Raw genomic sequence first — 12,929 nt, forward strand, 5'->3', positions numbered from 1 at the left:
CCTTCAAAAATATATGGTACTCTTCTGTTGTCCCCAAAAGAGAAATACTTTTCTGTGAGTCTTCCAAGCCGAGTATATATTTGGTCACCTTTTTCACACGCAGCACGAGTGGTCCCTTCATTGTTTGAAGAAGAGACTTTGCGGTAATGTTGGGGACATGCCTGTGACAGGGAAAGTACTCTTGCTGTTCTAGTGTTTATTCTGATTTGGTCAAATAAATTTGGGAAAAACACCTGTTCATATGTAGAGATTATTAGCTTGCTGTACATTTACTGCTTGCTTTTCTAAAGATCCTGTTTGTACTTCTTTCAGACTGGCAGTGAGCAGGACTCTCACTGCAGTTCACCTCCTGGGTTGAACTGGGCGGTCTTGAATGTGGAGCTGAGCACGACAACCTATAGCAAGGACGCCAAGCTGCACAAGCTCTCTTAGTTACAATGGGAGGTTGGCAAGCAAAGGCAAGGCAATAGGGTTTCTGACCATCAACAGCAAAGGAGAATAGAAGGAGACTGACAAGGGGACTAGGAACCTGGAAAGGAGATATGGATGAGATCAGATTAGATTCTGAGAAGTCTGAAGTTGCACTGCAACAGGGAACACCAAGGAAGCCCAGAAAATATACCTACTGAGAGTTAAAGTACAGGGAAAGAACCATAAGTGGCTGGACAAAAAGACAAAGAGTTCAATACTGGGAAGAGTCCAATACTGTGCATATGAGTGAAATCAAATTTTGCACGAGAGATTTTTAGATGCGTGTTCCTTTTCTCAGAGGGTCTGTTTAGAGACACTGTTTTCCAGCTGTGCAGAACTTGTAGGTCAACAGATGAGATCATATAAAGGGCTATACATGGCAAAACTTAGAAAACTGGCACCCAGAACTAGTGGATACTCATGTTGTAATTTTTTTGGTAGCCCAGTTCTTCTTCTGTAGAATGGGAATCATACTATTTTCCCTCTCAGATAAGTATTGCAAATGCTGATTCATACTTTTTAAAGCCCTCAAATACAGTTGTAGTGAAGACAAGAAAAAGCAAGGAGTAAATTTATAACTCTTTCTTCGAGTTTGGTTGAAAACTGTGGCACAAGTAAGGGCTGTGTACTGAAAAGTGAGGATAATGCAAAATACTGAATAGCTCCTCATTCACCAAGCACTGTTTATTCTGTGCACAGAATGACACAGACATTTCCTGGAAAAAATTTCAATGTGACTGCGTAATTAAGAGTGTATTGAACTGTACATGCACAAGGAAACATAATTAAGGTTGCAAAGATTATATCTCACTTTTGGCATTTCCTAACCTTTCAGCGCTTGACTTTGCATCAAAGCAATATACTTCAAACAGGTTTTGGATATAGCATGTGCACACAGGTGCCTGCATGTACACATGTTAAATGCAAACTAGTTACGTTCTCTCACACATCAATTTTACACACATTACTATTATCAATATTTTCTAGTTAAAGAATATCAAAACAACGCTCTTCTCTGTAAGAAAGTACCATATTCCTTCTTCATGTTTCCCCTTAAATTTTACATTTGCTAAACTGCTCTGCAATTTTTATGTCTATCCTTGCAGGGTTTTTATTATGGTAGATGTTTTAGTTTTGATGGTGGACATCCTGAAATAGAAACTGTATCTTTTAAAGTGGTTCATAAGTTTCAATATTAAACAAAGAACTAAGAAGGAAGACAAACAACAATGTTCTTTTAGAATAGGTAATCTCTGCTTACACGATTCTGCAGCTGACTTGGGGATGTCCAGGAAAAAACCTGTGTGTACATAGCTACTGAATTCTTCATCTCACATTCACGTCTAAGCAACACTTGTCTTTCAAGTGTCATTACAGATTTGTAAGGATACGTTTTTAACAATAGAAAATCCATCCAAAATGAAATAAAATGAACATCTTCACCAGTGAGGAGGTGAGGTTCTACAAACTCTTCCACAGTTCACTCAACGGCACACGTTACTCTCGGAAGCATGGAATTATAGCATGGAATTATATGTCTTTTTCCTTGCAAAGCCTGCACAGCAGTAAGTACTGCCTTTAGGAAAGACCCTTTATTTACCAGAACAGAAATATGCAGTCAAAAAAAACCAAAACAGTCTTTCGCTTGCCAGCAATTTTTTTCCCTTCAGGAAAAAAAAAAAAAAGAAAAAAAAAGAAAAGAAGAATGCAACCTCTTGAAACTCCATTAATATGAGGCCTGACATGCTCTCTAGGATATCCCTACCTTTTGCCAGAAGCTACAAATGTATACTCTAAAGTAAACAATGGAAAGGTTACTGAAGGTTAAGTACATTCACATACTTCAGAGCGAACAGCCAGCCGCCACGCTGGGAAGATAATTTACACAGTACAAACCCAGTGCCCCAGTTAGGCCGGGCTAGGGGCCGCTGGCTGTGGCAGGGCCCCCCCGGGCGGGCGCGGGTGCTAGCATGGGGGCATCTCTCTCTGTCCCCCCCGTCCACCCCTCCAGACCCCTCGCCCATCCATCTTCCATGGGATTCCCTGGCTGGCCTCATGACACGTTCCATGACATCACCTGCCTGCTAATAATAGCACTTCAGTCAGCCACCCGCCAGCAGAGACGGATGGGTTTGGTTACAGACGCACTCACTGAATGGCTGTGTCGTGTGGTGTTGTGTCGCGTCCCCCCCCGCCATCCCCCTCCCCAAGTCTTGTTTCTCTGCTGCCAAGGAAACGCAGGGAACACACTCTTGGTGTGCTCTGCTCCCTCTTTCCAACACAGGCACACAATTTTCCAGGTTTGCTGTAATGAAATCTCCGCTGACATCAGGGCCAGCTGCTGAGGGTTACTCAGGAGCATCCTCAGCTGTACCACCGTGGCCATCCTGTCCATTCAGTGTAGGACAAACAGCTCTCTCTGTAATTTTGAGTCATGCATACGTAACTGCATACTGCAGCTAAGAATTTACAGTGCCAGAGTACAGCAGTGGAAAACAACTGCTTCACGCTGATGCTTTTTTGAAATTTGTTCTCCAGCACCCATTAGTGCTTAGCATAATGGCCCCCAGAATAATTTTCAGTTTAGAACTTATTTGTGCACATTCTGGTCAAAACTATCGAACACGCATGACAGGAAGAGCATTTTGTCTTTGTACCCACTTCTGGAAAGCACTGGCGCCCGAGAAGGATGCTTAAAAGGACCTACAATGTCTCTCTCTCTGTAAGGGATTTTCTGTGCAGCAAAAGAGCAGTCAACAGTTGATGCGGACTTCGGCATGGACCCAACAATCAGGAGATAAGGCCAACAGGGGTTCTCTAATAGCTAGCCTGTCATTAGGCATCTGCTGCTGGTCTTCACTGCTGATGGCATTATCTGACCTAGACAGATTTAAGCTGTGATACAAAGGCCTCAGCCTACCACAGGCATGTCTCTGACTTGCACAGCCTCAGAACAGTGCAAGCCACACTAGAACATATTCAGGCTCCCACCTCTCCCTGTGAGTTTTATGAAAGAACAGAAGAGGCTCTGACAGTAGTATGAAGCCAGAACATTTATTAAAATAGGCAGGTCATCCTACCCCTAACACCTTGGCTACTGTACAAACCTCTGCTCAACAAAGCCAACCAGCCTGTTCTTTGCTGCTCTACCCTCACTCCTTTTTTCAACTTTTTATAATTGCTGACACTATCCTGAATTGCACTCCACATAGCACTAAATTATTCACTCCTTTACGTACCATTTACCTTATTAATGATGTTGTAAAGAACAGAAGCGATGGGAGAATCCCAAAAACAGCACTACAAGCAAATGGACTAACATGGACGCAGACCACTGCCTTGCAGTCCCAAAGATTTGACTTACACATCGCATCCCTTCCCTGACCAGGTCCTCACTATGGTTGTTGCACTGTGTTTCCCAGCATTCCCTTTGTGACTGCATTCTAGAGGTTGTCTGTGAGGCAATCACATAATCGCCCCTTCGATGCAGGACATCTGCAAGAACTGATTTGCTCTGAACGGCATGTCACCGTGCTCCCACCTTGTGGAACATCTACATAGGAACTGAATTCTTCTCTGTAACAAGAAGGCTCCCTATATATTCTTACATGTATTCCTTATATATTATTACGAGCAAGTGAAATATGTAGTATTAAGTGTTTTATGCATATGAGCTGATTTTTACTCTCATGACCCTGATTTCATAGCATCGGCTGATTAGAATTGGACAAAATACAACAACCTCCCCTCTGAGATAAGTCCCCCTGCTTTTTTATTAGAATTAACTTCAGCCCTAATACTCTAACTAGTTCTCCACAAATGGATTTGGCTTCAAAGTGGCTCTACCTACACTGAGCTAACTGCACAACGGAGGCTAATGGTTAAAGCAAGGACCTTTGGAGGCTATTGTTTCTTGTTGTATTGGGCTCCTGTTCCCTCTGAATGCCAAAGAGTAACAGATTATCTAAAGCACATCTACAACTCTACTTCTTTTGTGCAGTTAAAATGTTAATGTTGGTATATACTAAAGGAAAAGGAGCAAGAAAAAAAGCTGACTATTAAAGAGAACAGGCTTTTACTCTGCAGCATCTATACCTCAGCGGGATTTCGTGTACTAAAGCTGATACACACTGGGAAAGCCTTTCTCCGTACAGAAGTGCAGTCCATTCAGTGACACGAGCTCTTTTCTCGCCAACAAAACAAACCTTGAGATCTTTGCTTGCTTCCCCCTCTTCTAGTCTCTACGTCCTGCTGTGTTTTTATTTTAGAAAAATAGTTTCAGTTCTCCTCACAGACAGCTTGCTTGAATGTTATGATAAATTTAAACTTGGACTTTGCCATTTTCATCTGTAGCGTCATGATGCAAAAGGACCCTCTAAAAGTGGTACGCCCGACATTTCTATTCCTTTGTTTCAGGTTTACGTATTTAACTAATGGTTCTTCATCTCAGAATTCAGCCAATTTACAGTGATCATCCCTGAACTAACTACTGAGAGCAGTGTTGGAGGGAGAGGGGTAAGAGAGGTGAGAGCAAAGCAAAATACTCTTTCATTTTTAGTACTGCTGTTTGGTTTTAGAAACAGATTAATTTCCTCTTCACCCTCCTTAACAAGTCTAACAGTTTCAGCTCCCCTTACCAGCCTTCTCAGGAGGTGACAGGCATACTCAACATCTTTTATTTTTTGCAGTCGTGCAATTCAGTACACCCTATGCCCATTTCAGACAGATAAACATTTGGGCTACAGGCTTCACTTCTAATACCAAGTGTTTTTCCCCATCTTCTAAACCTGCCTTGCAAAGTAACCTAGTTATTGTCTCTGTTAAATAATCGGCATTGGGGTACCTGATAACCCTAGGTGTTAACAAGGTAGAGGAAATATTTAAGGTATTACACACAGAGATATACCTAGGAAGATTTTACTAAACACTCCCCACAATCCTTACACTGAATACATCGGCCTGAAAAAGATTTAACCCTTATTGCCTTTATCTTTTTCTGTACCGACAGAGTGCTATCATAACAAATGATCTTGTAAAAGCTAGAACTGTATTATATGATTATAAAGGTCTTCGCAATTTTCCGCTATCCGCGATAGGAATTCTCAACCTGGAGCCATGCAGCCCGCAAACTGCCTGGAGAGCTTGCTGGGTCCCTGACTCGCCACTTCCCATTTTCAACCAGTGAACTGCACTAACAGAAATTAAGGTATTCAATACTGTCCTCACACTGCCTTCTAATGCAGGAAACTGGTGTAAACATTCCAGGAATTATATTCTCCTGGCAGTGAAAGAAGGTTGTCTGCCTAACAGTAATTGTGAAGGTAGTTATTAACAGAATGATATTGTTCATCAGAAAAGCATAATAATCAGCAAATCAAAGGAAATATTTCCTCTTCCATGGGCAGTCCAAAAGTCAACATAATGGACTAATACTTACTATACTTTTTCCTATGTACTTAAAATGTTACAACTGAAGAATTTTCCTGCCTTGAGTATCACTCATAACTATCCAACCTTGAGAATCTTAAGCTGAGCTATTTTAGAAAGAAAACAGTGTGCTTGCAAACACCACACTGTACATGCAAAAAGAACAACCAAAATCGAGCATCTCCAGACGAGAAGAGAGTGCTGCTAATGATTTATCTGACATACCGGATTAGCAACCAAAGAAGAGTGCGTGCCTCCAAACTGTGAGGTCTGGCAGCGGGGATACACCATCCTCTCAACTCTCTCCCTCTGCCACACATTCAGCGCGAGCTGTATCAGAGCAACCATCTGAGACCCACTGATCAGCCCAGCATCTGCCATCCTGACTCCATCTGAAGCTCTGCTGACCAACACTTGTGTCGAAAATGCAGCTTCAGAGTCATAGCAAGGAAAGTGCAACTACCAGAATCTGATCTTTAGACAAATTGACACTCGTTTTAGTACTGACTTACAGCGCAAGCACATCTGTGCAGAATGCTATTCTTTTTACTATGCCAACAAAACTCTGAATATTAAGGGTATGCTGGTGCACACGTCTTTATGTGTTAGAGCGAGCAATGACAAACTCGACACATGACTGCGGATGGCCCTTCGGAGTTAAATCGGACTTGACTCAGGAGCTAGCTGCAAGTTTGAAAACAAGATGCCAACAACGTATTTATCTTTGTTGTTTGGCCAGCATTAGCAAGACATGCTTCTAAATATATAAACTGCAACCTAGTGAGTATCTTTTGCATTCAAAAAATGGTTGTGTAAGAGGCTGCAGTTTTTTTGACTTACCAGGAGATGGCGGCTGAATCTTAGGTTGTTTCTTAGTATCTCCAGTGCTGAAGACTTCTGGAGGGGGCTCCTCCCCTCGCTCAATCTTGCACTCGAAGGCAAACAGGTACTGAATGTATTGTTTTTTCAGGGAGCTGGCTGCGCTGCTTGAAGTGCCAACGTTCAAGGTGGTTGCCAGCTCACGCCACTTCTTGTTTTTATTAACCTAGCAAAACAAATGGCAGAATCATTGGTTTGCAGCAAAGTGGTTTGTTTAAGTCAGGAGACAAAAAGGGGGGGGAAAAAGGGGCAAAAGGAAAAAAGGCACTTAATGTCTTGGTTTACTTTTTTTATTTTCCCCTTTTAACTAATGCTCATCACTCCCACATGCAGTAATGCATAGACAGCATTTAGAGTTACAAAGCCATTAAGGACCTGATAGCTACATAAAAAGCTTTGCTTGTGGAGAGTCTTCTGCATGGTGCATCTTTTAAATGCCTTGCACTCTTCCAGGGCCTGTGCTCTTCAGTTAGCAATCCATCTCTGAGCAAATGCACGCTCATTCTCCCTCTCTCCAACACCCACCCACACCCACTCCATTCTAATTAAAAAGCAGCTTCTAAAAACTAATTTAGAAAGCAATAACAACGTTATTCTGCAATTTAAGTGTTTGAGCATTGATATGAAAAATAAATTTTTCTCCAAAATAGCCACCAGCTGTCAAACAGTTCAGCCTGTAATTCCTGGTTCAAGTCCTTTCACTTTAGGGCATCTTGCAGGGACAGATCAATGATCCTTTGGCTAGATGAGAAGCAGAGTGAAGCGAGGCCCCTTAATTAATTAAGGCAGACTTCAAACACACAGGGCTAGTTCAGCAATACTCTGTATTACAGTGCTGACTGCACAACTCTGCTGCGAGTCTTGTTTGCAGTGTAAGGCTGAGAATACTTAAAGACTCTGTTCATGAGTTCCTCAAACACAGCTGATCTGTAATAACAGTGAAGTTCATTTGTCATCCTGGATGATGCCACTGGCTCGCTCAGCTGTATCACTCATAGCAGCCGGTACTTTTGCAGTAATACCTGATGCTCCAGAGTTCACTCAACCACTTGTGCAATTGCTAGGTGTGATCCAAGGAGGGGAGGCAGCACTGAAATAAACGGGCTTTAAATATCTGAGCGGCTCAGCTTTTGTTGGGGAAGAATCCCGATTCTTGCATGCTATGACGACTGCTACTTGCCCTGAGGCCTGAGATTTTAATGGCTCCAACTTAACCTGTATAGCTACAAAGGTTATCATTAGCCCTACCGTTCCTAAGCCTGAGTGCCAGCAAAGGAAACATTTCTTATGTCTCTCTCGGTGTTTAATAACACCGTACCTGCTGCCAGTCAGCAAAGATCTTTTGGGGATAGCATTAATAGCAAGCAGGTTGGCACGGCTATGCCTAGTGTTTTTATTTCTCTGATACATCCTGCAAGAACCCAGGAGTTAAAGGAGGTGAGATTTTCACAAACTGTCCCTGTTGAGGCTTGAAATCCAGCTACACAACCCTTTGGGCCTACTGACTCACAGCTAAGAGGTGAGTAAGGAACACATTGCATAAAGCAAACAGAAACATTCATGCCTAAATGCTCAGTATATTGGCATTTAAAAGAAGACTGCCAAAAGCTGGTCCATTCATTTTGGGACCCCATCAATTGCAACTATTCAGACAGAGAATATGCACCGGTGCTGCACAGCTCCACTCCCTGTCACTCTCCAGGCAGAATCACGAGATGCGGAGTGCAGCAGTTGGAGCAACAGCTTTCTAGGCAAGCATCACATGCATATAATAAACCTCAGCAAGCAAAGCTCTGCACCTCTGTGGCCTCAAACAGATAAACGTGGTGATCATTCATGTGGACACACCAGTAAAACCAGAAGCCTTTCTTTCCAGTGTCAGTTTTTACCAGGACTGAAGTACACACATTTGTAACTCAAGCTCTTTCAAAAATCAGTCTTAGTGAACAGCATCTATTCTTTGGCAATGCATAATGTCTGCCACTGCAAATCAACACCGAGTGTCCCAAAATAAAATAAATTTCCATAATAAGCAAACATGAATGATTCTCTAGAATATCCCTTCTGCCCCCCATCTTGCTTAATTTTTGACGCTAAGAGTCATACTATGGGCTCCATCATGCTGTATGAGGCAGAGCAGCTGCATGACACGATTTACCTGTAATAAAGTTTCTGAGCTAAAAGCAATCAAATCTTTATGATGCTGGGAGGCACGAGCTGATCACTAGGAATGTCAGGATAACATCTCTTACCCGTATACAGCATTTAACAACTGGCAAGCTGAACTATATTAGATTTCTCTGCCTTCCTTTAATAACAGGAATAGCTAAAATCTCTGCACTTCAAGGGCCAATGATCTAATTCAGTAGTCAAATCCTGTGCTGTGAGGTGTACTATTCAAAATAGCATTGAAAATGGTACTACCTGATGTTCGACATTTCTTTCTTGAACCAACCACAAATATTATTAAAATGTGCTCTCTTTCTGAGGATCTAATTTGTTTGCCGTCTTTTTGAATTCAGATTTTGTAATTAGTGTAAAATGGTATCTATTTAAATATTAAATATTACCTATTCTATATTAAAAATTGCATATACATATTTATCTACACAGCTATGTTTAAGACCTCATCTTGCAAAATGCTGAACATCCACAAACATTCTTAGATCCACAGAAATCATGGGTCTCAGCACTTCACAGTAGCTTCTAGCACCTAACCAGAGCAACCCCCTAGATGAAAGGGATGCTTTGGAAAAGTATCAGGCAAGGACAGATGACTTCGAGTACCAAATCTAAGCCTGCAAATACAGACTTTTCTCCTGCTTTCCCTTTTGATGGTGCTTGACAGTGAGACATTTAGTTTTGCTCTGTGGTGGTCAGTCTTATGGAACTCACAAGCAATTTCCAAATTCCCCTTTGCAAAACTTGCAGTTAGCTGGTGAGAACACAAATCAAAGCTTCTCTCTCCCATCTGTGACTTTTTTATTCTCAGCTCTTCCTACTTTCATTTTCCTTCATCTCAATTAAGTAATTCACCTTTTCCTTGTAACCATTATGTTTGTAAAAATACCCTCTAAGCATTTTCCAAACACAGAGGAAGCACAGTTCCAGTCTAAGAAACAAAGGTACCGTACAGAGACACTCAGGAGATGAAAGGTCTGGGATGAAGGACTGTGTTTCCACACTGTATCTGCCACTTCTCTGGAGAGATGAACTGATTTGTCCTAGAGGCGGTATCCCTATCCGGGAAGGATGGGTTTCAAAATCTCCTTTTCCTTTCAGCTCTGTCATGTGTTGCTTATATGCAACTTTGATCCAATCGCCTTTTCGTCTTTTCTTCTCTTAGTGGCATTACTGGATTCCCCTGAACAAGTAACAGTTTCCTCTGTCTACCGCAATGATCAATTTTGACTCAAATTGTAAAGTTTTAGGGCAGTTATGCAGCCCAAAATGAACTCCAGACAAATATTAAAGCGCTAAACTCTATTTTCTTCAACAATGTTGTCAGTGCTGAAAATGTAATGGTGTAACCAGCAGGAAATACTCTGGGAAAAAAAATGCATAACGCCTTTTCAAAAGGTTCACTTTCAAGCACCACTTCTCACCTGTGCTAAACCTCCAATCTCTTTGACGCAGACATAGAGCCTGAACAGGTCCAGGGGCTTCTTGCCCACGGCTGGCAGACTGGCCACGGGCGTGCCCCTCTCCTCCATGAACGTGAGGTACCGATCCACCCACATCTTGCGCTCCGGCTCATTTCCTAGTTCATAGACTTTTGTGATCTTCTCTCCAGTTGTGGTAGAGGAACTTGATTTCTGAATCGCAAGAAGAAAAAAAAGAGTTGGGGGAAGGGTGGGAGGGGAAGGGAAAAGAAAGTAAGAAACTCACAACATTGAAAAAGAGAAGATGTCAAACAAACTAAAGCTATCACACAACAGTCAGGAATGAAGGCTACTAGTTCAGGCACAAACAGTACATTCTGTCCATATACGGAAAATTCAGCTTTTTAAATAAAGGGCCCAAACTCCCCATTTTCATATTTATTTAACTGATCTGAACTTTGGATCCCAGAAGGCAAGTTTCTGATGTTGCCTCATGTCTTTTTAAGAAGAGGTAGCTCTCACATAGTGCTTCTCATCCACTTATCTCAAAGTGCTTTGTAAGCAATATTTTGGGTAAAATTGAAAACAGGCTTGTCCCACACAAGTGTACGTAATCCTAAAACCAAACCAAATCAACCCTCTCCTATTTGACCCCAAAAAGGGGCTGGAAAACCTGAAAGTGTTCCTCCAGAACAGGAACTGCACAAAAGCAGCCTAAAGTGTGAATCATGGCAAAGTAGTACACTGAGGAGTAGTACTTTCTTTAGAGAGTCACAAATGGTTATGCTTTACTACCTCTTCACACCAGCACTGGCCAAAAACCAAGATGAGTAAGAGTGCCTACGGTCCAAGGAGATTGGTGGCAAGGCTCTTGGTGAACTTCCAGCTAGCTGCCTGAGCCTATAGTGCTTATGAATAGCTACTACTTTCCTACCTTGAAAGAGGACAGAAGATAGCCATCTCACACATCCTACTTTGCAAAGGTGTATTATGACCTGGGGAAAACCAGGGATGCACAGGGATCAGAGCTGAACCACCACCAGGAAAAAAGCAAGAGGTGGAAAAGGCAGTATTCTTTCTCACATGGCAGAAAGGCAGGAGTGATCCCCTTTTCCTGATGCTATTTGGGCTTTACAGCTAATGAAAGCTCATGTTGTCTTAATGCCCTTTTCTTTTCTATGTGGAGATGGCAGAAAGCACTGAGGCAGCTACACAAGCTGTAACTTCTCACCATATCTTTTCTGTGCAATGTAACTCTGTGAGCTGGGCTCTGTGCCATGTGTGGACGGACTACACCCTATCTGAGCTGCCTGTGATCTGACAGCAGAGAGGGGCTGCTGCTACTGCAGGAAGACCCTCCTGCTTGCAGAAGGTGATTTGCTCGGCAGTGGAAGATGGGAGTGGTTCAGAATTAAACACAAGAGAAAAAGATTGATATAAACCTCGGGAAAGCAGCCAAATATATGAGGGGAAACATATCCCTTATGTCTGTACATAGTAAAATCCTAAACTTGGTTGCTGATTGCAGTAGACACTTCTTTAAACTCATCTAGTCAATCACTCTTTCCCTCCTTTGCCTTTTCCTTACACTGAACAAGAGACAGCACTATTCTAAGTAAATAGGAACTTATTTCTAGTTGAACATCTCTACATCCATGTACCTCATGGATGCTACAGAACCACCCACTTCGTCCCTGTCCCCACAGCACACTTGTGATGACTGGCACTCAACACCACGAAAGATGCAGTGGGGTGGAATCCAACTGCCAATGATTTTAAAAGCAGTGCCACCATTCATCCTGCATGTTAGCCTGGAAAATATGACAGACTCTGTATATCCCTCCAGCCTTTAGGTGAAACTTGGCAACGCTGGAGGAGAGCCAGGAGAAAAGAGACATGAAGCCAAGGGGGGTAGACCCAGCAGTTCCATGAGCCATTGCTGTTCTTTCCAGTGAATGGATATACACTTTAATTAAATAAATAGCCTCCTGTAAAGTTTTCTGCCTTGCTTCCTGATAAGGTAACTCCTTCGCAGTAGTCCTTGCTACAGATACTGTTACCTTTTTTACTTAGAAATGAGGCGCACTCCTGAATTTACTTGAGCCAGATTCAGCTGTGTTACAACTCCTACTGAAGTCAGTCAGGGCTGAATTTGTTTTACTAATACTAAGTGGCTGGCAGGAAAGTACTTTGACATGAGTCCTGCAGATCACGCAGTGAAAGGACAAACTGATTCGGTAACGCCAACCAGTTTACTCTAAGCATCTAACCACTTGCCATGGATCTGGGTGTTTAAGAAAATAATTTTAACTCTTTTCAACAAATGTACTTTGTCAAAGATTTATTTGGGGGGTGGGTGGAGAGAGGGAAGTAGGCAAGTCATGGTGCTACTTATTTGATTTTGAAGTGAGCACAGATATATGATCACACAGGCTTGAACAGCTAAATAAACTGGAGCTACCCCACTACCAACCGCAGTAAGAACAAAGTTACTCTGCTGCTCATCAGCATTAGTTTTAATCTGACACTCATGATGCCACACAACTCTAT

General features: G+C 42.3%; 1 protein-coding gene across 13 annotated transcripts in view; it reads right to left on the bottom strand.

Annotated features, from left to right (window-relative positions):
- The window catches only part of ARID1B (AT-rich interaction domain 1B), a 336,807-nt gene that overhangs the window by 19,160 nt on the left and 304,718 nt on the right, over positions 1 to 12,929 (bottom strand). For all 13 annotated transcript variants that reach the window (XM_075087867.1, XM_075087874.1, XM_075087870.1 and 10 more), the window contains 2 exons: positions 10,383 to 10,592; positions 6,739 to 6,943 (listed from right to left, as the gene is read on the bottom strand). In XM_075087867.1, the coding sequence (XP_074943968.1) occupies positions 6,739 to 6,943; positions 10,383 to 10,592 (415 nt within the window). The remainder of the gene's footprint in view (positions 1 to 6,738; positions 6,944 to 10,382; positions 10,593 to 12,929) is intronic.

This window comes from Phalacrocorax aristotelis, chromosome 3 (genome assembly GCF_949628215.1).
Source record: "Phalacrocorax aristotelis chromosome 3, bGulAri2.1, whole genome shotgun sequence".
Classification (NCBI taxonomy): domain Eukaryota; kingdom Metazoa; phylum Chordata; class Aves; order Suliformes; family Phalacrocoracidae; genus Phalacrocorax; species Phalacrocorax aristotelis.